We start from the raw sequence: 25,681 nt of genomic DNA on the forward strand, positions 1-25,681 counted from the left end.
ATGGCGAAGCAGAGCTCCATTTTCAAGTTCTTCACCAAGTCTCCGCCGCCTGTGTCCAAGCCGAAGCCGAGCCCCTCTCCGGCCGAGGCGGACCTGCCCTCCTCGGTGCACAGGTCCAACTCGTCTCCCAAGGAGGAAGCTAGGCAGACACAGCAACAGGAGTCAGCCAAAACCAGCAAGGTTAAACCGAAAAGTAACCCCAAGGCTGCGAGCAGCAAGGGCTTCAAGAAACTTTTTGGCGACATTAAGGCCCAGACGACTGAAGACAGGTTGGTGGGGGCCGTGTAATTGCTGGAGTTTTAGTTTGTGACTGTTAGCGTTGCAAACATTACGAGTTCTCTTTTTATGAAAGCTCGCAGCTTTGAATCTGCTACATATTACCACGCGATGCTCGTTTTCATAATTAGCATACTGTTGTTTAATAACTTTAAAAAAAGAAATAACAGCAATGCTTTAAAAGGGCATTGCTTTTGTCGACTTATTTGTTACAGATTAGCCCAAGGCATTACATTTCTTCATTAAAAAACAGCGTGTTGTCAGTAAAGTCGATGTTTTGTAGCAAGCTTTTACAATTCATTATAATGGACAGCTGTCTGCTTGGCAGTAACAGCTGTTTTTTTTACAGTCTTGGTATTAAAAACACATTTAAACATCTATTTATTGCTTCAATTCAATCAAAATTGCAACCATGCAGTTTGAGATTTTGCACTCTACAAGTCTGGACAGTCACAGGTTTTGAAGAACCACCAATAACATCATTCTAATAAGTTGCAGAATCATTTAATTTCTTCTGAGTTAATCATTTGTACCAATGAGCCAAAGTGTCAAGTGATCATATTAAATCAGTGCTGAACTGTACAGAAGATATAACGACTTAAGGTTTGGATGTTTTTGCCTCTCGCAGCATATAATGCCGTTTTCCTCTGTTTTTAGCAACTCCACATGTTTTAGTGCTGGTGTCCTTGTCTGGGCAAAACTGGAAGGACATCCCTGGTGGCCTTGCATGGTTGTCCCCCAGCCTCTGACCGGTCAGCAGATGAGGCGGAGTGGTCGGGATCAACGCGTTCATGTGCATTTTTTTGATGAACCTCCTACAAGAGGATGGGTTAGCACCAAATATATCAGAGAGTATCAAGGTTGGAGAAAGTTATTAGTTATAATCATAACGTTATAACAAATTCTGATGATTATTAGTCTGTTTTCCTGACATAGATCATGTTGTCTGGTCTGCAGGCTCTGACAGTAGTGATGTTAAACCTGGCGGGGTGTTCTTTAGTGGCAAACCTGTAATTCGCCATGCGATGGAGCTTGCTGATGGACTTATTTTTGACAGTCCTGAAAAAAGGTTGAAAATACCGCTTTGCATGGATCCATCTGATGAGGAAGAAGAAGCTGATGATGAAGAAATGGAGGTAATATGTTTTCTTTATCATCAGTAATAACACGGATTATGCTTTCTGACTGGGTCAATAATGGAAATTACACTTTGTAAAATCTTTATTTTACTTTTCAGCTTGACAAATCGTCCGTGATGGATGAAGAAATCAGTGATGTAGATGAAAAGAAAAATGAGGAAGTGAAACCATCTAAAGTAAGTCGACAATGTGCCCGCGCTTCAAAGGATAAGGCGAGCAAAGCCAAGCGGCGGCGCATTGTAGTGGCCTCTGACAGCGACGAATCGGATGAGGAGTTCAAACCAGAGCAAGCTGCATCGAGCAGTGAGGATGAGGACGAAGAGGGGGCGGTGAACAGTGGCGATGAGGCGAAAGCGAGCAGCCAAGAGTCAGAAGCTGATAGCCCAGTCAAGCCCCTGAAGCGGAAACGTCCTGCAGCAAAGTCTGTGAACGCAAAAGCAAAGAAACCCGCTGTCCAGTCTGCTACACCTGTACGAGCTGCAGCAGCAGTCGCAGCCGACACAAAGTCCCGTTTGTTAGCTTTCTCTGCTCCTGACGACTTCGAGAGCCAGACAGAGGGATCAGGGACCGCCGGAGGTGCAACGATTTGGGATCACGAGAAGCTGGAGTGGTTGCAGGATGGCAAGAGGAAAGACAGAAAACGGCGCAGACAGACGGATGACGACTACGATCCCTCCACCTTGTACGTCCCTGAAGACTTTCTGAACAGAGTCACTCCTGGTATGCGTCGGTGGTGGCAAATGAAATCTGAGATGCTTGATACTGTGATTTTCTACAAGGTAGGAAAGTTTTATGAGCTCTACCACATGGATGCTGTTGTTGGGGTTAATGAGCTGGCCCTGACTTTTATGAAGGGGACATGGGCGCACTCGGGCTTCCCAGAGATCGGCTTTGCACGTTTTTCAAACGTGCTGGTTATGAAAGGCTACAAGGTGGCCCGCGTAGAGCAGACGGAGACCCCAGAGATGATGGAAGCTCGCTGCAAGACCATGGCAAAACCCACAAAATTTGACCGTGTGGTGAAAAGAGAAGTGTGCCGGATTATCACGCGTGGGACTCAAACCTACAGCGTGCTGGACGGAGCTCCTTCAGAGAGTCAAAGCAAATTCCTCCTGAGTTTGAAAGAAAAGGCCGAAGATGAAAGCTCTGGTCGATACCGCACCTACGGCGTCTGCTTTGTGGACACTTCCGTGGGACGTTTCCACATCGGTCAGTTCTCAGATGATCGTCACTGCTCGCGCCTGCGCACTCTGATTTCACACTTTTCTCCTGCTGAGGTCCTTTTTGAAAAAGGTAACCCATCTGTTGAAACGCGGAAAATACTCAAGGCGTCTCTGTCCTCTGCTCTGCAGGAAGGACTTAATGCAGGTACACAGTTCTGGGATGCTCAGAAGACTCTTAAGAGCCTTTCAGAGGAGAACTATTTTCAAGAGGTCTCTGGAGAGGAGCAGGGCGCTGGGAACAGTCTTCTCCCTGCTCTTCTGAAAAAGATGGCCTCTGAGAGTGACTCGCTGTGCTTGACTCCTAAAGAAGGGTGTGAACTGGCGCTGTCGGCTTTCGGCGGATGCATATTTTACCTGAAGAAATGTCTCATAGACAAAGAGTTGCTTTCTATGGCCAATTTTGAGGAATATGTCCCTGTTGATGTTGAGATGGAGAAAGCTGCCGGACCCACGAGTTTTTTTGCTCAGACTCGTCAGCGCATGGTCCTGGATGGAGTGACTCTGGCGAACTTGGAAATCTTTCAGAATGGCTCAGGAGGAACAGACGGGACTCTGCTGGAGCGTTTGGACACTTGCTCTACCCCGTTTGGCAAGAGGCTCCTGAAGCAGTGGCTCTGCGCTCCGCTGTGTAACCCCACATCTATCAAGGACAGACTGGACGCGGTGGAGGACCTAATGGGAGCTCAGGCTCAAGCAACTGAAGTCTCGGACCTTCTGAAGAAGCTTCCAGACCTGGAGCGTCTACTGAGTAAAATCCACAGCATTGGGACTCCACTGAAGGGCCAGGACCACCCTGACAGCAGAGCAGTTCTCTACGAGGACGTCACTTACAGCAAACGCAAGATAACAGACTTCCTGTCTGCGTTGGAAGGTTTCAAAACTATGCAGGAGATCATTTCTGTCGTCGCTCCAGTTTCAGAGGAGTTTCGTTCCACGTTGCTCCTTCAGGTTGTCAGTCTGAAGACGGAAAAGAATGGCCTCTTTCCTGATCTCTCAGCAGAACTCAAGCGCTGGGAGACGGCTTTCGATCACCAGAAAGCCCGCTCTACTGGTGTCATAACCCCTAAAGCGGGGTTTGACCCCGAGTACGACCAGGCCCTCGCAGGAATCAAGAGCTGTGAGCGAGAGCTGCAGGATTACCTGGAGAGGCAGAAGAAGCGACTTGGCTGTAAGAGCATGGCCTTCTGGGGAACTGGGCGAAATCGCTTTCAGATGGAAGTTCCCGACAGCGTCTCGGAGAGGAACATCCCTGAGGAGTACGACGTGAAGTCTACAAAGAAAGGCTGCAAGCGTTACGTCACAAAGGAGTCCGAGCGTCTGTTCTCCGAGCTGCAGAGGTTTGAGGAGAAGAGGGACGCTGCTCTGAAGGACTGCATGAGGAGGCTCTTCTACAACTTTGACAAGAACTACAGAGACTGGAAGACGGGCGTGGAGTGCATGGCCGTGCTTGGTAAAATAACTATTACGAAATGCAAAGTTCTAATTTGTTTATGTAATTTATGTAGAGTATTTTTTTAAGCTTTTGAATGCAACGTTCTCAGTCATGGAGGACATGAAAAATCCTAAACGTTTTAGATCAAATCAACTCTTTAGCTTTCATTGTGCTTTGAATACCAGCATGAAAATGTACCAACATGCTTGAAAGATATAGCAACTAGAGAAATTGCATTTCCTGTGAAAATGCAGTGTGAATGCTTATTGCAGAAAACAGCTGAAATGAGCTAAAAGATAAATAACATGCTGAAATGTAGCTGAAATAGAAGACTAAGCCTACTTTAGCAGAAGAATGCCGAAAGAACACACATTTGCTGAATTAGTTTAAATAAGCAGAAATTATCACAAAAAATAGGAAATTAGCTAAAAAGAAAACATCTGAAAATGCAGAAAGAAGCTTAAATTACCAGGAGGAAGTGGAAAAAGTTGAAAGAAGCTCAAAAGATGTAGAATTAGCTGAAAATGCTCTAATTAACATAAAACAACTGAATAGTGGCTGAAATAGCAGAAAAAGCTAAAAATGAGCATAGCAAGCTGAAACTACCATAAAGAAGTTAATTAGGTTGAAAGTAGCAGGAATTACCAAAGAAAACTGAATTTATCTGAAAACAGTTGAAATTAGCTAAAAAAAAAAAAAGTAGCTGAAAAGGTAGAAGCTTAAATTAGCAGAAGAAAGCAGGAAGAACACGTTTGACCAGTCAGGCAGTAAGAAGCAGGAATTGGCACAAAATAGTGGAAATTATCTGAAAAAAGCTAAAATTAGTAAGAAACAAGGTGAAAAGTAGCTACAAATGCAGAAAGAAGCTGAATTTACAAGAAGGGAGTGGAGTGAGCTCATATTTGCTGAATTAGGCGGAAAAAAGTTGAAATGAGTGCAAAAATGTGCTATCAGCTGAAAAAGCTAAAATTAGCATTAAAACAGCTAAATAGTAGCTGAAATAGCAGAACAAGCTGAAATTATCAGAAAGAAGTTAAAAGAACAAAAATGTAGTTGGCAAAAATAATCTGAAAGGGTCCCAAAACAGCTGAAAGTAGCTGAAAAAAAGTTTAAATTTGCACAAAGAAGCTGAACCAGAACAAACCTGGAAAGGAGCAGCAAAAGGTTGTGAACAGATGTAAAGATTTGAAGGATGTAAAATGAGCTCAGTTCATTTTCTGAGAAACAAAAGTGGCAGAAAAGGCTAAATATTTCAAAAAGCTGAAGTTGCACCAATACCAAAAGTCATAGAATTGTTCTGAAAGAGCTGAACCTTTTGATTTATGATTTGTTGAAATAGTTTGAAAACGAGAGTCGCGCTGAAAAACGTAAGAAGAAAAATTGGTCACAATAGTGTGAATGCTTCATAAACATCACACTATTAAATAGTCCCAACAATTCTTGTGCATGGTTTATGCTGCGCATTGTTCTGTGTGCATAAAATAAATCACAGGTTCTTTGTTAAGAAGAGGATGATTTGTCTGCAAAACGTGTTTATCTTCCACTGAGACTTTCAACTAGTTTGCAGAAACAAAGCTACAAGTGAAACGTTTGTTTTTTCGTGGATCGTTTTTCCCTCCTAGATGTGCTGGTGGCTCTGTCACGCTACAGTCAAGGGGGAGACGGAGCGATGGCCAGGCCGCAGGTGGTGCTGCCGGAGGACGACAGCCAGGTGGTGCCCTTCATCAACCTCACTGGCTCCCGGCACCCGTGTGTCACAAAGACTTTTTTCGGTGACGACTTCATTCCCAACGACGTCTTCATCGGCTGCCCTGGAGGCAGTGGAAGTGAGGAGGTGGAAGGTTGCGCCTCGTGCGTTCTGGTCACGGGACCGAACATGGGCGGTAAATCAACCCTCATGCGACAAGTAAGGTTTTTATTTGACTTTATTCGTACGGTTTATTTGAACTCTGCTCATGTTGCTCTTCTTTCCCTCCAGTGTGGACTTGTGATCATACTGGCTCAGCTGGGATGTTATGTTCCTGCTGAGAGCCTCCGCTTCACGCCCGTCGACCGAGTCTTCACCCGGCTGGGAGCTTCAGATCGAATCATGGCTGGTAACATCAACACGTTCGCCGCACACGGGTTAATGATCTGAGCCGGCTCCTCGTGGGCTGAGTCTGTGTCCTTTTCCCCTCGTGTAGGAGAGAGCACCTTCTACGTGGAGCTGAGCGAGACCGCCTCCATCCTGCACCACGCCACGAAACATTCACTTGTGCTCCTCGATGAGTTGGGTAGGAGCTTAATGTTTCGTACTAAAACTGAACTCCACCGTTTTTGTTCCATTCAACCTGTATTTAGACGGGTAAATCCCATCATATAGTTAACGCAGTTTAACTGCTGTTGTTTTCACCGTGAACCGTTCGAAACGTTCCAGGGAGGGGCACCGCCACGTACGACGGCACAGCCATCGCCAGTGCTGTTGTGAAGGAGCTTGCTGAGAAAATCTGCTGTCGCACACTTTTCTCTACACATTATCACTCCCTGGTGGAGGACTACACCAACAATCCTGCTGTGCGTTTAGGACACATGGTAAGTTCAGTAATTCTAAATACCGCAGGGAAAACGACTCCTTTACACTCCAACAAACTTATTTTGTGCAGTTGCTTTTGCATTGTAATTGTAAGATATCTGCCAAACCTTGTGTAGCAGAAGTTGTTTTTTTGTGTGTGTGTGTAGATAAATTGTTGACCTGACATCCCAGTGGAGTTACACAGGGAAATTCTTTAGAGAAATAAAACCCAAATATATATTTGTTGTACAGCTGAGGGAGATACTGAGCTCAATACAAACAAAATTGATGCCTTTAAAACAAATTGGGAACAAACTGATCAAAACCTGTTAACAGGAGAACTGCAAATGATCCAGATTAATAATAAAAAGGTTAAATTAAAAAAAAAAATTAAATTGATCATGGCCTGGATGATTGAGAATCTTCAACATAGATCCAGATTAATACAGTCTTGTGGAATTAGTTTAAAAAAAAAAAAAGTCTCATTTTAGGCCTTTAAAGTCTTAAATGCGTCCAGATTTTCTATTTTTGATCTAAAAATACATTTACCGTAATTTCCGGACTATTGAGCTCACCCGAATAAGCCGCGTCCACTCAATAAATTTAAAAATTAAATTTGTACATATATAAGCCGTAGGTGTCCATGTTGTAACGGGAGATATTTACGCAAAGATTTTTTTTAAAACTTTTAATTAAATATGTGCCGGTAACACACAAATGCGTACAGTAAACGTTTTTTCTGAACAGCGCTTGTAGCAAGGCTGCTTCAAAATAAATAAATAAATACAGTAGCCTACCAGGAATCGCCTAGCTTAACGTGCAGCAGCTCTACTTCCTTCTTCGACAGCCAGATCGATATCCTTTAACTTGAAAGCTGCATCGTCTGCATTTGTTCGTGTGTTCATGGAGTGCAAAATAACTGACCTGAAGAATTTAACGAGAGTGCGTTTCATTTACGATCATTCGAAGTTTCATTGATCCACTGTGGCCTGTTCGGTAAATTCAATGGTCACATTTTATTTTTTACCTTTTATTTATACAGTTCGTCTCATTGAGTCATGAGGACCCGCCCCTCAAGAGAGACGCCTAGTGGGCAGCTATGTGAGCGCCCGGGTGTGATCAATGTTTTAGTGGCAGGAAGTTTGTTATCTTATCCAAAAAACATTGATACATTATCTTCAGCATTGTATAAACCACAGAGTTCAAAGTGTGTGAGAAAAGTAGCGGCTTATAGTCTGGTAATTACGGTAGTTACATCTTATTTTTGTACATTTATTCATTCTTAGCTTCTTCTATCAACTTTTATTTTTTTTTTTTATGTTGTCTGCATTCAGTTCACTTTATTTATATAGAACCAACGTCTCGGCGCTGTCCCACAACATTCACATAAATTATAAAATGCCAGTTGGTAAAAGTTGTGTAAGGAAGCCAGCAGATTGTGTCAAATCTCTGTCGCAACTTCCCATCCTGAGCAAGGCGACGGAGGAGAGGAAAACCTCTGAACAGAAAGAAACCTCCAGCAGGACTGGACTTTACTGTAAATGGAAGATAAATTTATTCTTAGAGAAATGTTACGTTTTTTTATTCATGCAGGTCTTATTATTGTTTTTAAGTCTTAACGAGCCCTTAATTTAACTTGCTGAAACTTGCACAATCCCTGAATTAGTTGAGTTTTGTTGCGTGCGAAAGCTACACGGAGGTGTTTTCCGTAGCAGAGCAAAGAAAGTGAAAGCGCTGAACTTACAGGATTATAGTTTTGAATTCAGCAGTTGGTGGCCACATCCAGATAACGACACAGCTGCATCCCCTGTACCAACTCTTCTAGCCACAACCTGCAACCTCCTGCTTTTTCTAAGCTCCTGCTACTGAAATCAAACGTTTTTAAATAATCCCTGAAAAGTCACTTTTCAAATACAGTATTTGTTCCAAGAGATCGTGTGCATTGCACGGGATCCATCAGCCTTGTGCACAATTATTTCCTCCCTTCCATCAAAGTAAAGTCAGGTCCTCTGGACGGCTTCTTTTTGTTGAAACGTTTCGTTTTTCCATCCAAAAGACTTCCATCAGTCCGAGGAGCCACAACAAACTCAGTCCCATAAGTAGCAAACTCGCACAGTGGGACAACCAGTTTGATGGTGATGGGATGGTTTCTGGAGGCCGCTCTCTCCACCGTCGTGGCTCCTCAGAAGTCTTTTGAAAGAAACATAAAACGTCTCAACAAAAAGAAACCTTCTAGATGACCTGACTTAACTTTGTTGGATTTTTTTAACCTGGATTATTCAATTAAAAAAATACTTTATTAATCCCAAAGGGCAGTTTGTAACTCATTATCCTTGTTTCATTAAGATATGTTCTGGATGCTGATGGCTGTAGGCAGGAAGGATCTCTTGTAAAGGTCCGCCCCACAGTGGATCAGAAGAAAATGGCCGCAGATGTTGTCTGATCCGTCCACCCATACTCGGCTGGCCTCTCAGTTCCCCTGGGCTGCGAACCACCCGAATGCCGGGCAGAACTGCTCCCAGAGCGATGGCCACTCCACCCAGCAGCCTCACGAGCTCCTCGTCGCTACAGACAGCTGCAGGTGCTGGGGGGCGATCGTGTCGTGAGCCGCGTTTCCTGCCAGTTCCAGGATCTCAGTCGTCAGGCACTCGAGCACAGCCGGCAGGGAGACGGGAATGCATCTATGGCGCCTCCTTTTCAACTCATTTGATATTTGGGGCTGTAGTTGAGATATCATTTTGAGCTTTTGAGATGTTAATCAGCTGCTCCCGGTTGTTAAAAAAATAAAAAAAAAAACGCCTTGTTATGGTTACGCATCAAAACAAATGTCCAAAAGTAAAAGTTTGAGTAAAAATCCTTCCAGCTGCACAGCATCCGATACCAGAGGAAACATTCATCCAATAAGTGTTTCACATCCAGAAAAACAGGAATTAAAGTTTCCAAAGTCAGTACCTCAGAATGACGGTAACAAAGCTACTCCACCCCGAGCACGACTGAGCACGAACCCGAGTACTGAGCGTATTCCCGCCCTTGTTTTGGTTTTCTACTCACTTTGACGGTACCAAGTTTGGCTTCTGTCGCTTTTAGGCCTGCATGGTGGAGAACGAGTGCGAGGATCCGAGTCAGGAGACGATCACGTTCCTCTACAAGTTCATCACCGGTGCTTGTCCAAAGAGCTACGGTTTCAACGCCGCGCGTCTCGCCAACCTGCCAGAGGAGGTGATCCAGTCCGGACACAGGAAGGCCAAAGAGTTTGAGAGGAGCACCATCAGCCTCAGACTATTCAAGTACGCGTTTGTGTCATAAACCAGAAAGCACGAGCTAACACGTCGTTAACGCTAAGGTTGACTCATTGTGTCTTCATGTCCTCTTACAGGAAACTCTGTCAGTTTGCTGAGGACTCTACTTTGGACAGTACACGCTTTACCTCACTGGTACAACTGCTCAACACGCTGTAACTGCTGCTGAATTTATTAGGCACCTGGGAGGGAAATAAAACACTACTGAAATGATCTAATAAAGTTTATTTTTTTTTTAAATGACAATGTTTCATCTAGGAAATTAAACCCCCCCCCTTTACTTTTCAACTCACACTAGCGCCTACATAACGGTTATTGAATACTTCACAATATATTAAGTCTAGGATGTTATGATACATGCATACATTTCAGTCTGTTTGAGAACCCACAATTACCAGTACACATGAACGGGGAGGGGAGCAACGAAGCCATTAAGCGCTGTTTAGATACTTGTCTCAGCTTCAGTAGAGTAAAAGCTGTTCAATTCTCCAGCAACATTGGCAAACAAAAAATAAATGAATTATGCTTTCACAAGATTTGTTACGTTGTAAATCAAAATCTGGCATCAGGAGAAAAAAACATCCGAAGACACCACGAAGCACACTTGTGCCTGATAAAGAAAACACTTAATTTTATGACGAGACCAGATGTAAACATAATTTAATTTAGGAGACAACCACTAAGACATCAGATGAGTAATTATACTCTCGACTCCAACAGCAATGACTTTATTTACAACTTGATAAAACAGGATGTGTTGTAAATTACGTCACGGGTTCAACTTGGAAAAAACGAAACAAAATGTAAGTTCATCACTTTATGACCAACTTGAGAAAATAAACAGTAATGCATAGAATATGTAAACTGGACTGTTATAGCATAATTGACACGTTCGTTATAAACATGAGCTATACAAGTCTTGTCAAAGCACATTTCAGCATCTTATTTTTCTGTATTGATAAAAATAAAAGTCAACATTGCTGGAGAAAATGTTTAGTGTTTTCCTCTTTTCTCTTTCACAGAAAGAAGTTAGATACTGCGACATGAGTATAATTACAGCAATTCTGGGGGGAAATAACAAAAAAAAAAAGACATTTCAATAAAATAAAAACATTCAAGTACAATAAGATTTTTGCATGAAAATACAAAACTACACAAAAAAGCATTAAAATCAAATCTCAACAGTCTTGAGGGGAAAAAATAAACAGAAAAAGCTGAAGTGCTGAGTCTTTTCTTTTTCCCCCCCGTACGTGTACGAGCACATCAGAAGCTCTGCGATGGAAGCATTGTTGTATTCAGAGCCTTTCTCCTCTGATGAAAACGGCGGCGCCTCCGCTGGATAAGTTTCCGTCCGTGCTGGACCTGTACATAACCTCAGTATCTTGTTCCGGCGCTTCTTTGAAGATGAGCTTCGGTGGTTTTTCTTTCGTCTCGGTCACTTAGGTGACCGACCCACACACAAACCCTGAGTCAAACGCTCTCCTGTTATATCCCACCACTGTCGTTTATTCTTTTCAAACGAGGGAATTTAAAAAAAAAAAAGGGGGAGGAACCAGTCTTTTTTTTATGTCTCCTTTTAGCATATCTATATCTCGTGTTTTTTTTTTTGTTTTAGTTTGAGTACAAGCTCTGCCAAAGTATTAGTATTTGAATTTGGATGTTCTCCTTTGCTGCACAACTTTTGAAGTGTTCACTGGTGCTAAAGCACTGGGACGTCTGGTCTGGAGCTCAGTTGTGCTGCAGTGTGTTGGACTCTATAGGAGGAGCAGAGTCGTACAGTGTGTCCGTGTCGTGCGTCGGCTCTCCAGCTAACGTGCATGGGTTGGACAGCGTCCCTGCGCCACAGTCACAGAAGAACCTGTAGGATGGAAAAAGTCAACCGTTTGATTAAAACGCAAAAGAAAAACTAGATTTTCAAAATCGTTAGGAGTGACTCGGCTACAACAGATTTTAGCAAAGTAGCAAAAAGAAACGGTCATGACTCAGTCCGTTTTGACAGATCTTCCATCAAACGGCCCAAGTACTAACAGATCGTACATGATCTTACAGGAGTGCTAACATCTTGCAAAATCATGAGATTGTGAACTATTAAAACAAAAATCCTCATTCAAAAATAATCGATCCAACATGCGAAGAATCTTATGGCAAAAAGACTTGCACGCTGCAGAACTTCACCTTTTGTTTAGAGTCAACGAGCTGAAGGTGAAGCACGCACATTTTTATATTTAATATCAAATGATCATTCAAATCATGTCCAGTCTTTGACCAAAATGTCAGCTCATTTCTAATTAGATAATCTCAAGTCTAGACGTTAAAGGCTGCAGACGACATGTATCCCTTCAAGGAATGCTAGGTCTTTTATTTTGCTTTAGTTTTTTCATAATATGGTGTTTACCATCTTTATACTGAAATGAACTGCGTCTACCAAAACTCCTGCAGATGAGGGCGACTGAAATAAGTTGTAAGTCAAAGAGAAGCTGCAGCTAAGATACTTTGAGTTTCTTCTTACTCATTTTGGAATGGACACAAACAAAAAGATCCAGCTGGCTGCTTCAAGCATGAAACCAACCTTCAGTTGCTTCTGGATTCATAGCTAGTAGAGCAAGTTAACGATTTGGGCAAAAGTAAAAACAATTAAAAAAATATTTATTTTGTCTTTTTCTTGGTTAGTAAATGTGGGTTGTAAGGGAGACACTGCAAATTATCCTGTACCAGTTTATCAAATGTGCCTTTACAGTATTTCCCTTGCTGCTTCGCGTTTGGACATTCGCAGACTCGCCCTTTCGCTTTTTTTTCAAAGTAAAATTGAACACGAAAAAAAATTGTGCACGACACGATTGTTAACTTTAATATAACTCGTGATTGGGACAGTATGGGATACTGTACAGTAAAAAGTTAACAAAAAAAATACTATAAATGTATAAATTAAAAATAAAATACTTTGGACGGGCGCCACCATTTTGTAGTTTTCTCTCAATGTACCCCGTTCATAGTGACTACATTTCCCAGAAGCCCTGTTTTTTCTACTGAAATACTAGAGGGGAAAGTTCTGATCTGATCGGAAAGAGTTTGGTACTTATTACAATGACTGTGGTACCGAGCAGATGCAGACAGTTGCACGGAACCCACCGAACCGGACCAGAACTGGAGCAAAACAAGACTTCCAGACTCATTGGTGAACCCGAGAGCTGCTAGCCGGCCCACAAGGACTTCAGAGCGGGGGACGTGCCGCCGTACGTCTGGCTTCTCTAAAGCCCACTACCCCGAGCCAGAGGTGACCAGAACCGGCAGGGTAGGTCTGCTGAAACGGAACCAAATCGGAGCGGAACCGAGCCGCTGCCGTTCTGCCAAGCTGGTGAGTAAAATATAGTAGCTACATAGAAGTGTTGTTAAAGTTAGTAGGTTTAAGAGTTTAGAGCACTGCAGGAGTGTGGGGTTTCTAAAGACGTGACTATAACGTTGCTACTTCGCAGATTTTCACTAAACGTACATGTGAAAGCAGACGCATAGACAAACATTGAACTACTGTTTAAATATTAAAAACCGGGCTGCTTTCAGAAATTCTTAAAACATCTGTAATTGTAACAGTTAAACGATACTAACCTGTCATGTCTGATGAACTCCACATCGTGTCCTTGGTGACACTTCTTGATGCAGTTCACACAAATGGCATTGCGGTCTGTTGTGTTACAAGTATGACACCTATATGAACACAAAACGTGTTGGTAAATTATCCTGCAGATCATTCTAGTCACAGTTTTCAGCTTCATTACCTGTAGAAGTCGTGCATGGGGTAGCTGGTGTAACTTGAAATCTTGTACAGGCACTGACCTCTGCTCACAGCCTTCTCGATGGCATCTTGATTGTTCAGTATTTTATTATCTGAAGACACGACGGACATTTTAATAAGAAAATGGCTTTTTCACAGAAAGAAATATTTGCCCATGAGAGTACTACCTTTCATTGTAACATTGACACCCGATGCGAGAAACAATCCCCCAAATCGATTGTTGAAGATTTGATTGCCTTCTAGAGTCGCTGTAGCATGGTTGGTGATCTCAATACCTTGTATTTTTTTTAAAAAAAAAGTTACAACTATTATCAAAGCTAACTTTGCCTTAATAAAATGGTTTTAAGTAAGAACTTGGAACAACCGGTAATAACTCGTGTGTGTGCAGGTGTTACCAACCTGCAGCGAAGCCATCGAATATCCGGTTCTTCCTCAGTACAGGGTGACTGTTGGTGCTGATGAGAACACCTGCTTGAGCATTTCTGAAGATGTCATTCTCTTCTAGCAAACCTGATGAAACAAAACAGAACTGTAGTTTCAGAAAATGTAAATTTAAAATGTAGCAAGTTTAGGAATGCGCAAAATATACAGTACACGGTAGAAACGATAGACGTTTAGTCTATGATAGAGATTGTCTTAGTAATGCTGTGTCATTAAAATCAGTTGTCAAATTTAATCATTACTTTTTTGAGTTGAACTGTGCGTAAGTGGTGTTATAGTATTTTCTTCGAGAGCTAAGTAGCGAAGCTACAAGCTAACTGTGGCTGGCTTGACGTAGTGTTGCCATATTCGGACGCATGCACAAAACGCTGTGTTCCATCGAAGGTTTTTTTTTTTTCCGTCGAAAGTTAAAGTAAGCGTTGGTCAGCTTTAGAGAAACCTGCTCTCTAATCTGTGAAAAGAACACTGTGCTGTGTGATTTTACAGCGAGACCCTCTGGTCAAAGCCACAGAGGAAATGAAAGGAGACGCCCACTAGAGGGTTGGAGGGTGAAGTGTTTCAGTGTAAAATGCTGCTCTGTTGCTGTTCATTTCTTAAGTGAGAAGACTGGAAACTGTTAAAGAGTTAACAACATATTCTTTTGTTTAAAACATATGGTTAAAACTACATTTGATAACTTTTGCACTGTTTTGCACTACAAGAAAGAAGCCTAATACTTGATTTGTTTATTATTTAAAAACTCTCTGGACCTAATAGTGGAATTTTCTTAAGAGATTATTTTGTGGTATAGCAGTTTTCAAAATAAATGATGGCAAAAGGACACCTTATGCTTTTTTTTCTGTTCCTATTGCAAGTTTTATACCAAAAACATATCGTGATATATATCGTTATCGTCACCCATCACAATACATATCGTGATATGGATTTTATGCCATATTGCACATCCCTAAGCACGTCATAAACAATGTGTTACAAATCAAACGATTCATGTCTGGATTTTAAGTCTATAAAGTATTTGCTTTCACAGAAATAAATGTGGCAGTTACCTCTTCCTCCGTTGAATATACAGATCCCACCATCTCTCCCATCGTGGATCTTGTTCCTCCTCAGGGTGGGGTTACTGTCTGTTTTGATCCACACGCCGGCCATGGCATTATCAAATATCTCGTTGTCCTCAATGAATCCTAAGCCTGAATAAAAACGTGTTGACATTTCCGTAATTAGTGAGAAGTACAATCAGTTTAAAGACAATTACCAAACAAAGATTTGGATTCTGTTTTAAAACCTCTTCCTTGCTACTCACCTGAGTTGTAAACCAAAATACCCCCGTTCTGACCCCCCCAGATCTTGTTCCGCCTGATCTTGGGATTGCTGCCAGTCCTATCAGACACATGAGGGGGAGGTGAGACACCGAGTCTGTACTTTAAATTGTAAATTTCAGGACATCTAAACATTTGAAACATCATTAGTATTTTTCCACAAACCTTATTTGAACTCCAGAATACATATGATTATAGATATCATTGTCCTCCAGCACACCATGGCCGTTATCATAAAAGTAGACCCCCACCTGTTTAATTAAACAGTAATAAATGTAGTCAACCTTGATATGACAACAATTAAAGACATGAATTAAAAGTGATGCAGTGATTCTGGTCCCTGGATTAACATTTATTTCTAACGAGCTTTAGCCTTGCCTGTTTCCCGCTGTGTATCCTGTTCCTCCTCAGTACCGGCGTACTCCCCGTCGTCACCCACACTCCTGCTAGTGTGTTGCTGTACACCTCGTTCTCCTCGATGACTCCTTGACCTTTTTCATGCTGAGAATGACACAAAAATCAAAGTATAAAAGAACTGTCTGAACGAGCAATATAAGAAGTTGAATAGGTTATCTTTTAAAACATTTACCACATATATGCCGCCATGTTGGCCATCGTGGATCTTGTTGTGCCTGACAATTGGGCAGCTGTTTGTCCTGATCTGGATTCCAGCCAGGGCGTTGCCGTAGATGTCGTTTCCTTCGATGAGGCCTCGACCATCACCAAAAATATAAACGCCACCTTGGTTGCCATTATAAATGGCATTGCCCCTGTTTAGACACAAAAAGATGCATTTAAGGACATCTTGGGGAAACTTTTTAAAAAACAAACCTGGAAAACGGGACTTTTTTTCAGTCTTACTGACCTTATTGTAGGATCACTATTTGAGGTGATCCACACCCCTGCAAAATTATTTGCATAAATCTTGTTATCAATGAACTGGCCGCGGCCCTTTTCGTGCACATAGATGCCCCCAGTCTGACCATGATGGATCTCACAATGAACCACTGTGGGATTGGCGTACGCTTTCACTTCGAAGCCAGCTATTCTGTTCCTATGGATGTTGCAGCTCTCGAAGTAACCCTGGAAACAAGCGGCGAAACACCAAATTACTGTAAACCCTGAGAACAGCTGCCCACTATTACTACAAAAATCATGTTCTTTCACATGAGCATACACGTAATCTTACCATGCCGTGATCAAACGTGAACACCCCTACGTCTCTGCCGTGGTGGATGTGATTTCGTCTGATAATTGGGTTGCCATGGTTCTTTACCCAGATACCAGCCAGAGCATTGTTTGAGATTTCATTGTCCTCATAAATTCCCTAAACCGTGAACAACGTTGAATTAATAAAAAGTATAATTTACTTTTTTTATATACTTAAAATTACACGAGACCTGTTATTTATGAACTAATTCAATGTACATTCATGTTTTTTTTTTAAAACACAAAACTATTAGTGTGAGGATTTAAAAGTTTAAATATATTTTTAGCTCCAGTGAAGATGACGGACCTACTAAGTTGTTTTTTTTAAATGCTCTCATGTTCATTTACTACAAGTAACAAGTGGGTTACCTGTGCATGGTCAGTGATGTAAAGACCAACGTTTTCACAGTCACTGATGTTGCAGTGCTTGATTGTGGGACAAGCACCCTGTCCGCTGACACAGACAGCTGACCCCACTGAAACAAGATGCGGGATACAGATTTGTTACAACAGGATTACCTGTATGCCAATATAAATCATTTTCAGCTTTTTTATTAACTATTACAAATTATATGTTCTTTTTTCTGTTATTTGCAATACTTTGTGAAAGACGGCACAACTTTTGTCCTTTTTTGGCCCATTAGTCTTATTTTAACGCCTCAAAAGTATTTTCAAACTCTGCCTTTTCCAACCTTCATGTCAAATGAAGGCTGGAAACTATTAAAAGTAGAACAAACAGGGGTGAAAATTACCTGTGCATGTGCTGCGTATGATGCAGTGGTCAATGATGGGGCTACAGTTGACCGTGATCTCCAAGCAGTGGTGTGCATTGTGGTGCTGAGCAGATTTATCATCAGGGTTGAACTACAGCAGAGACGACAATGATCAACACCTGCGATAGCACCAACTAAAACCATTCCTATCAACTAAAGTAATAAAAAAAAAAAAATAAGCACAATCCATGTAACCTACACACAGGAAACAGGTCTTCTTACCCTGATGGTCATGAATCCAACATAGGCATCTTCCGAGCCTTCCATGAACACAAAAGTAGAATCTCTGGTGTTTTCGATTATAACTTTCTCTGCAACTTTTCCAGGTGCTACAAAAACATGCAAAAGCTTTAGACTAAGCTGAACAAATTCAGGACAAAACGGCGAAAATGACTTGATGCACATTTACCAGCTCCGATCATTGTGATGGGTGATTCGATGTAGATCCATTCATCCGTGTAGATACCGGAGTGTACAAATATCAAGCCATCAAAGTGCGGCTCCTGACCACCTCCAAGAGCATCCTCAATGGTGTCATAGTACTGAAGAGAACACGCAAAGTAGAAGATTGGAGCAATAAAACAGAGAAATACCAACAAGTATATTTTTTAAAATGTATATATATATACTTACAAACATGTTATCTCTTCCTTTGTATCTGGCAGGATTGCTGTAGAAGTGCTCTGCAAAGCCTGGCTTCACATGGGCACCTTTATACTGTAAAATGTCAACAATAAAGAAATAATAGCCATAAAGACATTATTAATGACACCATGTAAATAATGTAACAAATAAAAACAGTATAAAATTTTAGGAAAGAATATTTAAAAAAATGTTTTCAGTTACATTGACAAACAAAAAACAGTTTTTTTTCCCACAACATTACAGCGACTTGAAAGTGACGGTAATAATTCACGCTTGGATCATTTTCTCTTCATGTGCAGTGAGTAGGGTGTCCTTTAATATCAAAGTCCTTGCAGCTTCAGTTTCTCAGTCATGTAAACATAACGCCACACACAGTGGCAGCGTATAACACATTGAAGATGTCTGGAAACACCTATACAGCAGGGGTGCCCAATACGTAGACAGTGATCTACCAGTCGATCGTGAAGGCAATTTCAGTAGATCGCACAGCGAAATAGACGTCAGACTTTTAAAAAAAATAAATAACTTTTTTTTTTAAATAGACGTCCATCTTTACTATGCTATTCATCACTTGATCCACATACAGGTTAACCAAGCTGAGACCGGCCTTTTCTGACACATAGGTCATCACGCATGTGCATTCAACCACACTAAAAACAAACGTGTTGACTCGTAATAGCCTCCAGTTTATTTCTTCTGATCTAAGTGTGTAAAATGAGTTGGGGAGCTGGACCAAGTAAGAAGCAAAAAACCTACCATTTCCATACGAAATGGGGGGAGGACTTTTTACGTTTGCCTCATCTGCAAGTGTACCGGAGTGTGTACCGCATTTTCAGACTATTCATAAATACTACAGCGCTGACTTCCTGCCAAAAATCGAGCTGAGAAAGAAAATGGTGAAGGAACTAAAATCCCAGTTATCTGTTATCAGTCATTTTCTTACAGCTGACCACAGCAGCGAAGCATCAGTCCAGGTGAGTCACTTTAATAATTGTTAAGCACAAGAAGTCTTTGCAAGACGGAGAGATGGTAAAAGAGTTATTCATTGAAGCCGCTGACTCGTTCAGAGACTTTAAAAACAAAACAGAAATATTATCTTCCATCAAAGCTCTCAGATATCAAGAAATACGGTTACAGTTAAAAGCAGCTGCTGTCGGGGCTGAATTTTCACTTTTGTTCTCAGGTTATTTTTCAAACATGAAGTTATTCTTGTTGTTTTCTGTCCCTTTGTGTGAAGAACAGAAGTTGTTGCTGGGTTTTGTTATTATTTTGTACACGGATAGTAAAAATAAATTGTCACTTTTTAAAAAAAAATCTAACTTTTGGGTTTTGTCATTCATGTTGCGTTCACAGCGAGCTGGGACTTATTCATTCAAGCTTTATTTATCCAGGTTAGTCTCGTTGAATCACAAGAACTCATTTACAACAGAGACCTGTTCTAGACGGACAACATATAAAGTACAGACAACAAAGAACTACAGTAAAATGCAATTAAAATAAAAGTAGTGCTATAAAATAATAAATCAAGGAGCCATAAAAAAACATGGTAAAATACTAAAAACAAGAATGTAAAACATAAAAAGCATACTTAATATGTTTATAAATAAGTATACGTTTTTTATTTTTATAGTAGGTAGATCACCTGCTGTACAGTATTCTCAATGTTTAAACTTACTGAGCTTGAACTTTGGGGGGTTTAGCTGCACTACGTTTTTGAGAAAGCCATAAGTAAATAATAGGAGGCAGGTCTATACAGCACTGTTGTCTATTCAACAATACTACTTTAAATTACCCAGAACAGGTGATGGAAAAACAAATTAATCCATCAATGCTGTGCGAATCTGCAGTTTAGAGCAGGCTTATTCTTATTACTGAATGCATGAACCATCTTATTGATGGAAAGCAGCACGTATGTGAAAGAAACTTTTATCACATTCTCCTATCTGCTCTCATTACTGATTGCCATCTTTGTGGCCTGTGGGGTCGACCTATGAGGTCAGCGTTCTCTAAAGTTCAAATAATAGGATGGTATTTGCAACTCGCTTTAGTGGTTCAGTAATCTGAAGCATGTTACACAAGTTTACCCCACATTCTTTATTAAATATTTTAATAGCACAAAATGTGTTTTTGTAATGAATTTGCTTCATTTAGTTCTAGATTTGGCCATGGGGCCGATAATAAAATGACTGCAGATAAAGAAGCTTTTCAAACTGTTTGACACGTTCATACCAGCTGTTGAAAACTCTCCTTCCACGGGTTTGGCTGCTCATATTCTTCTGGATTTATCTGGTAAAACTTTCCAGTCTCAGGGTGCATCATGGGCCGGGTGTACTCAAACACTTCCATGTACAGTCTCTTCCTGAAAATTGAAAGCACATCAACAGTTATACCCTTCTCATTGCGTTCGTGCCAAAATGCATAACGACGACAGAGGAGTGGATTAGGAAGGATTAACTGAAGCGTTTCTTGTTAATTTTTTTTTCTTCTAATTTAGACTTAGAAGGTAACTTTACAACACTTTACCGTATTATTCTACTCCATCATGACCATTGCATCAACATTTTTTAAATCCCAAAAAGAATGCAAAATTTAAAAACTAAAAAATGAGAAGGTAAATTTAATATCAAAGTACAACTTTGTACAACTTTTCATGTGTCTTCAGAGAAATACATGGTTTTAAACAATGGTGGGGTGGGGGGGCTGTCAGAATGGGGTAAATTATTTATTCCTATAACCAACAAGTCTCACCAGAGGATGGGGTCATTAGCCAGTTCACTAAAACGCTTGCACACACAAGCTGCACGGCACAAGTCCTGCTCCAGCAGATAGGAGAAAATCTTCAGCACCACTTCAGCTGGAAGCTTCTCCTGCAAATACTGTTCTGCTGGAGCTGCTGAGAGGACAACAAGGTGGAATTAAAACAGAATATTCTGACAGAATTCAATTGTTTATACAGCATCAGGATTAAGAAATATATTTACACCGCAACGTCAGGAGAAAAGTCTTATCTTTTATTTCAGAAGCTAAAACCAACTGTGGAACAGACCATTTTGTTCCTGTACGTAAAGTTTACCAGAAAACAACAAACATAAATACGCAATAAACAACTATTTTGCATTTTTTGGCTAAAGCAGCAATGAATGACAAAAACTCCAAAATCCACAAACGAGCATCATTTCATGATATATTCATATTTATGAGCTTTTCCTAAGTGGTCATCTCAAAATTCAGCTAACACTAAACCAAAACAAACTCCTGTAGTGACGGATGACTGAAAAACAGCATCTACTCAATTTAAAGCAACGACTCATGTTTTTAAACTGTTCAATAAAAATAACGCAATATGTATTTTGGTGATAACAAAAACTGCTCAGAAACAAAATTAAAAAAAAAATGAAACTAACACTTTATTTTGATTACGAAAATAAAGGAGCACATAATAAATAGACATTTTATAAAACACAAAGATGGCACTTGATAGCCAAAAGCCTCCCACAAGGTCTAATTACACTTCACAACCTGTCAGGGTGTATTAACAAAACAAATTATGCATTTCTGATTACCTGGCAAATCAGGACACTTTCCTGAAACTCTCGGTCGCTTAGGTCGGTGTCCAAAGTTCTCTGTCGTTGAAGTGGAAGCACCCTGAAGATTAGAAAAAGGGGGAAATAAATACCTTGAAAATATTTACCGTGTTCATTTGAATCTTTTAAACTTTTTTCCCTATCATCTTTAAATAATTTATTTGACCGTACCTCCATGTTTGTCTTTGTTGGACACACTGTTCTCTTGGGTAGAGACTTTCTTCTAAGTTGGTAGGGACTATTCTGAGCTCCAGGACCAGATTCTTCTGCAACCATATCTGCAGGGATGTCCTCATCTACAATTGGAGAATGAGATTATAAAATGTGATTAATAATTAGGCCAGTACAAATAACTTTTCAACATCAGCCAGAAGGGTAATTGGGATTCTGTATTTGTCTTGAGTGAAAGGTTACCACCAAAAAATAAATAAAGTAAAAAACTGTTGTTCTGTACCTGCTTATTATGAAACAAGCCAACCGCAAATCCCATCAAGAGGGAATTCAATCAGCAGAAAATACAGCCCCATTAACATCAATTCTCAGCTAAGTCATGTCTGTATGCCTACTCATCATGCTGAGTGGATAGAAACCCAAGGTATAAGATTTAAACGCTGTCGACTTTGGTCGCAAGTCTGATTTCTTTAACTGCTAAACTAGTAACCACTATAAACATTGTGTGCATCACATCTATTAAATGTGAACTGAATCTCCTACTTTATTGACCAACGCAAACGTTATTTTTCATATAAATTATATTCTCTTCACTTCATATCCAGAATTACTTTGGTATCTGATGATGCATCTCTTGTCCTCATCAATACATCATGTATTATCATTCTTTCTGTGTGTGTGCGAATAAACCGAATGTCAGATCTTACTGCAATGGGTCAATTAAAACACAGAAGGGAAAAGGAAATCTGATTGATTACCAATGGACTATGTATGCCAATTCGGTCTTCCTTGGATTATATTATTATCCATAGCTAAATATAAGCTTAGCTCACTATGTACAATTATCTGTTTCTTTGCTGATTAGATTGCAGTAATTCCGACATTCATTACTCTAGTCCAGAAGAAAAAAATAAAATAAAACGCAGAACTGGGTTAAAATTACAATTCCTGATCAGTGTCATTTTGAAAAACATTGAATTATTTCTATAATTCACGGCAACTACAAATATAGAGCGTTTACTTCGAAAAACCTGCTGCCAAATATGAGCTCATATTTCACTATTTGATGTCATACAGCTGCTGTCGGCATAGCTGCAGAAAAGAAACTCATGAAGATATATTTAGACTATAACTACAGACATTTACTGCATTTGCTTTTCAGTTTTGCAAAGGTTATGAAGACAGGGAGAGTTTATTTATTTTAGACCGGGGGCGAGGACGAGGTACAGCAGGACGCAGACAGCTAGCCAAGTATGCTAACAACAACTAACTAACTAGCCCCGGCTACAAAAAGTTAGCATGCTACGACTAGTGTCGAAAGCACTTAATGTCCCCTTCCCTGTCCGTGAATTTAGCAAGCGGCTGCCTAAACGTTGTTTGTTTCCGAGACGTATGTGGTTTTACCTGACAAAAACAACAAAAATGGCAGCGATATGAAGTCAGACAAGTAAAATAAAGGCCGTATCGGGGCATAAAATCAAGCAAAACAAAGCGCGGCCTAAATGCTAAGAAAAAAAAAACACTGAAGCCTCGGTCTTTCCTGAGTGCAGGGCGCCATTCGGCGCCGTTACCCCCTTCACTGTCTGACCGCAACAGCTAACTTCGCTATAGCGTAATGACAGCGTATCAACATAAATCACACAAAAAGCTGTCAAGTCGCGACACATGCATTCTGTTAAAAACAGATAACCTACTGTTTAACAAGCTGCTCGGTAAAGGTACAGTAATATTACCTCTTTCCTGGTGATTCCTCTCCGGCTGCACCGGGCGCGGCCTCGACACTCGCCTGGGTCTTCTGCTAACGTTACTTGCTCTGACGGAGTTCATTTGGGGTGTTGGTAATCTTGAGAAAATGTCGAAGCCTTCACAGCAGAAGAGGAGGCGACGTCGAGCACGCCGTTTATGTCTTTTTCTTCAGCATAACACGATCTGCCATCGTTCACCGCGGCTAAAGGGAAACGTACCGCCGTGTCTGTCGCTGCCGTTCCCCTGCACTGGCGTTACGTCTTCCACTGAACCAGGAGGAGCCATAACAGACAGGGACAGTCCGTCAGGGCCTCAGTCACATCACGTCACGTGACAGGACAGTGTGGCAGACCGTTGTAACATATAATCAATGCACTCTGATATATATATATATATATATATATATCATACAGGGGCGTCCCCAGTTGTCAAAATGTATTTTTTACGAGTCATATCTGAAATTAAGAATAACAAAATAGAATTCCCGCCTTTAAAAAGAACTGTTTCTGAGGTGGTGTTCCCCTACAGATTCATAAACTACCGTACCCATCACTGCACTGTACTCCTTGGTCAGTTGGTCATCATTATCTACACGTAGGCTCACACACTGGTTCATTTTAATCTATAAATCCCTCCTTGGTCTGCTGAGATATAAATCTCCTCCCACGTGTCACGTCGTCAGTGCAGTGACAACATGCGCTCTCAGGACATCATTACCTGCAGCGTTCCCTCAGTGCAGACTGAACTTGGCAAAAAGGCCTTTTCCTACTCAGCTCCTGCAACAAACAAATAAATAAAACAAACAATGCACAATTTTTTTTTCATTATTTAAAACAGCAATAAGTTGTAAAATAATGAAAAAGTGGCTTCTGTAACATGTGTCTCATGCATACATAATAAACTATAAACATACACAAAATTTATTATTACAGAATTAAACACAAACAACAGTTTTCATTGGTGCAACTAATTTTAACAGTCTAATAATGTTTTAATATTACTGTGTTGTGTAAATATGGCAGGTAAACCAGAACTATTATTGTATCTCTCAGTGCAAAATTTTACACAAAAAAAAGGACAGATTATCAATAATTCATCACACTTTGCACAGCATGTTAAGTCCTAAAGACGTTTAATTTACTAGCAACTCGTCAAGCCCATCTCAAGCCTAACAACAACACACTCAATGGCAGACAACACACATGAATACAGTCACACGCCAGGGAGACAGAGAAGTGGGTGAAGAATCTGTCCGACAGACAGACAGCAGCTCACCCAGCCGGAGACAGAGATCCTCGCCAGAGGATTGAACTTTGCAGTTGCACCAAGAAGAATTCCTCTGGTGGAGATGATCACAGCCACAGAATCAGCCATCCACAACAATAAAATGTCTGAATTTAATGCAGAACAGCTTATAAACAAAGTTTTAGCATGCATCAGCAATGCCAAACCATCACTTTCCATCATCAGAGGGGAGAGGGATGCACTCACCATTCTCAGCAAAGACCAGAACATCATCATCCTCACCCCTGACAAAGGTGATTTTGAACCAGAAAGACTATCGTGAGAAAGTTATGACACTCCTTAGTGACTTAGCCACTTATGAGACGCTGAAAAGAGATCCAGGAAGTGGTTACAAGAAGAAGTAGTTGGAGGGCCTGAAACATATGGAGCAGGACAAGACCATTGGTCATATTCTGTACCACGGACTCGTCACTTACAATGTTTCCAAATATCTGGCGCCTGTACTCATCCCTTTAGTTGGCAGCTCAGAACACCACATACAGAACACCATGGACTTTGTGGATAAGGTGAGGGATGTCATCATGGAGACTGATGAAACAATGGTCTCTTTTGATATCACATCACTCTTTATGTGCATTCCTGTTGATGATGCAGTAGAGGTGGTCAGTTTAAGATTAAAATCAGACACCACTCTGAGCAGCAGGACCACGCTTTCCACAGAACAACTGTGTCAACTCTTGAAACTGTGCCTGCAGTCAACCTACTTCACATATGGGGAGCAATATTATAGGCAGAAACATGGGTGTGCTATGGGGTCTCCAGTTTCTCCTATTGTTGC

The 25,681-nt window shown here is 40.9% G+C and overlaps 2 protein-coding genes across 3 annotated transcripts; one reads left to right on the forward strand and one right to left on the reverse strand.

Annotated features, from left to right (window-relative positions):
* On the forward strand, window positions 1-10,103 carry msh6 (mutS homolog 6 (E. coli)). The gene is made up of 10 exons (XM_037685117.1): window positions 1-269; window positions 934-1,136; window positions 1,234-1,412; window positions 1,514-4,088; window positions 5,693-5,976; window positions 6,049-6,166; window positions 6,254-6,343; window positions 6,487-6,641; window positions 9,709-9,908; window positions 9,998-10,103. The coding sequence occupies exons 1-10, from the start codon at window positions 1-3 to the stop codon at window positions 10,077-10,079; spliced, it is 4,155 nt and encodes a 1,384-aa protein (XP_037541045.1). The 3' UTR covers window positions 10,080-10,103.
* A 1,375-nt stretch (window positions 10,104-11,478) lies between these two features.
* Window positions 11,479-23,917, reverse strand: fbxo11a (F-box protein 11a). Of its 2 annotated transcripts, none has more exons than XM_037678626.1 (22): window positions 23,586-23,917; window positions 21,853-21,977; window positions 21,661-21,742; window positions 20,846-20,987; window positions 20,327-20,456; window positions 18,086-18,169; window positions 17,862-17,994; window positions 17,675-17,781; window positions 17,432-17,543; window positions 17,049-17,155; window positions 16,660-16,797; window positions 16,336-16,553; window positions 16,060-16,240; window positions 15,849-15,971; window positions 15,636-15,721; window positions 15,455-15,531; window positions 15,198-15,341; window positions 14,110-14,220; window positions 13,878-13,985; window positions 13,694-13,802; window positions 13,524-13,622; window positions 11,479-11,778 (listed from the first exon to the last, which is right to left on the reverse strand). In XM_037678626.1, the coding sequence occupies exons 1-22, from the start codon at window positions 23,677-23,679 to the stop codon at window positions 11,649-11,651; spliced, it is 2,640 nt and encodes an 879-aa protein (XP_037534554.1). In that variant the 5' UTR covers window positions 23,680-23,917; the 3' UTR covers window positions 11,479-11,648. The 2 variants fall into 2 exon arrangements, with proteins under 2 accessions (XP_037534554.1, XP_037534546.1); XM_037678618.1 differs by having other exon boundaries at window positions 20,846-20,990.
* Window positions 23,918-25,681: the final 1,764 nt, after the last annotated feature.

Source organism: Nematolebias whitei, chromosome 1, assembly GCF_014905685.2.
Source record: "Nematolebias whitei isolate Nwh7 chromosome 1, NemWhi1, whole genome shotgun sequence".
In the NCBI taxonomy this organism is placed as follows: Eukaryota; Metazoa; Chordata; class Actinopteri; order Cyprinodontiformes; family Rivulidae; genus Nematolebias; species Nematolebias whitei.

What these genes read in the sequence shown, in the direction of transcription:
- fbxo11a (XM_037678618.1), bottom strand. Translation starts at nt 23,679, where the DNA reads ATGAACTCCGTCAGAGCAAGTAACGTTAGCAGAAGACCCAGGCGAGTG. An exon ending in TGTCAATGTTACAATGAAAG is followed by an intron (nt 13,803 to 13,877) that starts GTAGTACTCTCA and finishes TCGTGTCTTCAG; the next exon opens with ATAATAAAATACTGAACAAT. An exon ending in CCCATGCACGACTTCTACAG is followed by an intron (nt 13,623 to 13,693) that starts GTAATGAAGCTG and finishes GTGTTCATATAG; the next exon opens with GTGTCATACTTGTAACACAA.
- msh6 (XM_037685117.1), top strand. Translation starts at nt 1, where the DNA reads ATGGCGAAGCAGAGCTCCATTTTCAAGTTCTTCACCAAGTCTCCGCCG. An exon ending in CTGATGATGAAGAAATGGAG is followed by an intron (nt 1,413 to 1,513) that starts GTAATATGTTTT and finishes TTTACTTTTCAG; the next exon opens with CTTGACAAATCGTCCGTGAT. An exon ending in ATCAGCCTCAGACTATTCAA is followed by an intron (nt 9,909 to 9,997) that starts GTACGCGTTTGT and finishes GTCCTCTTACAG; the next exon opens with GAAACTCTGTCAGTTTGCTG.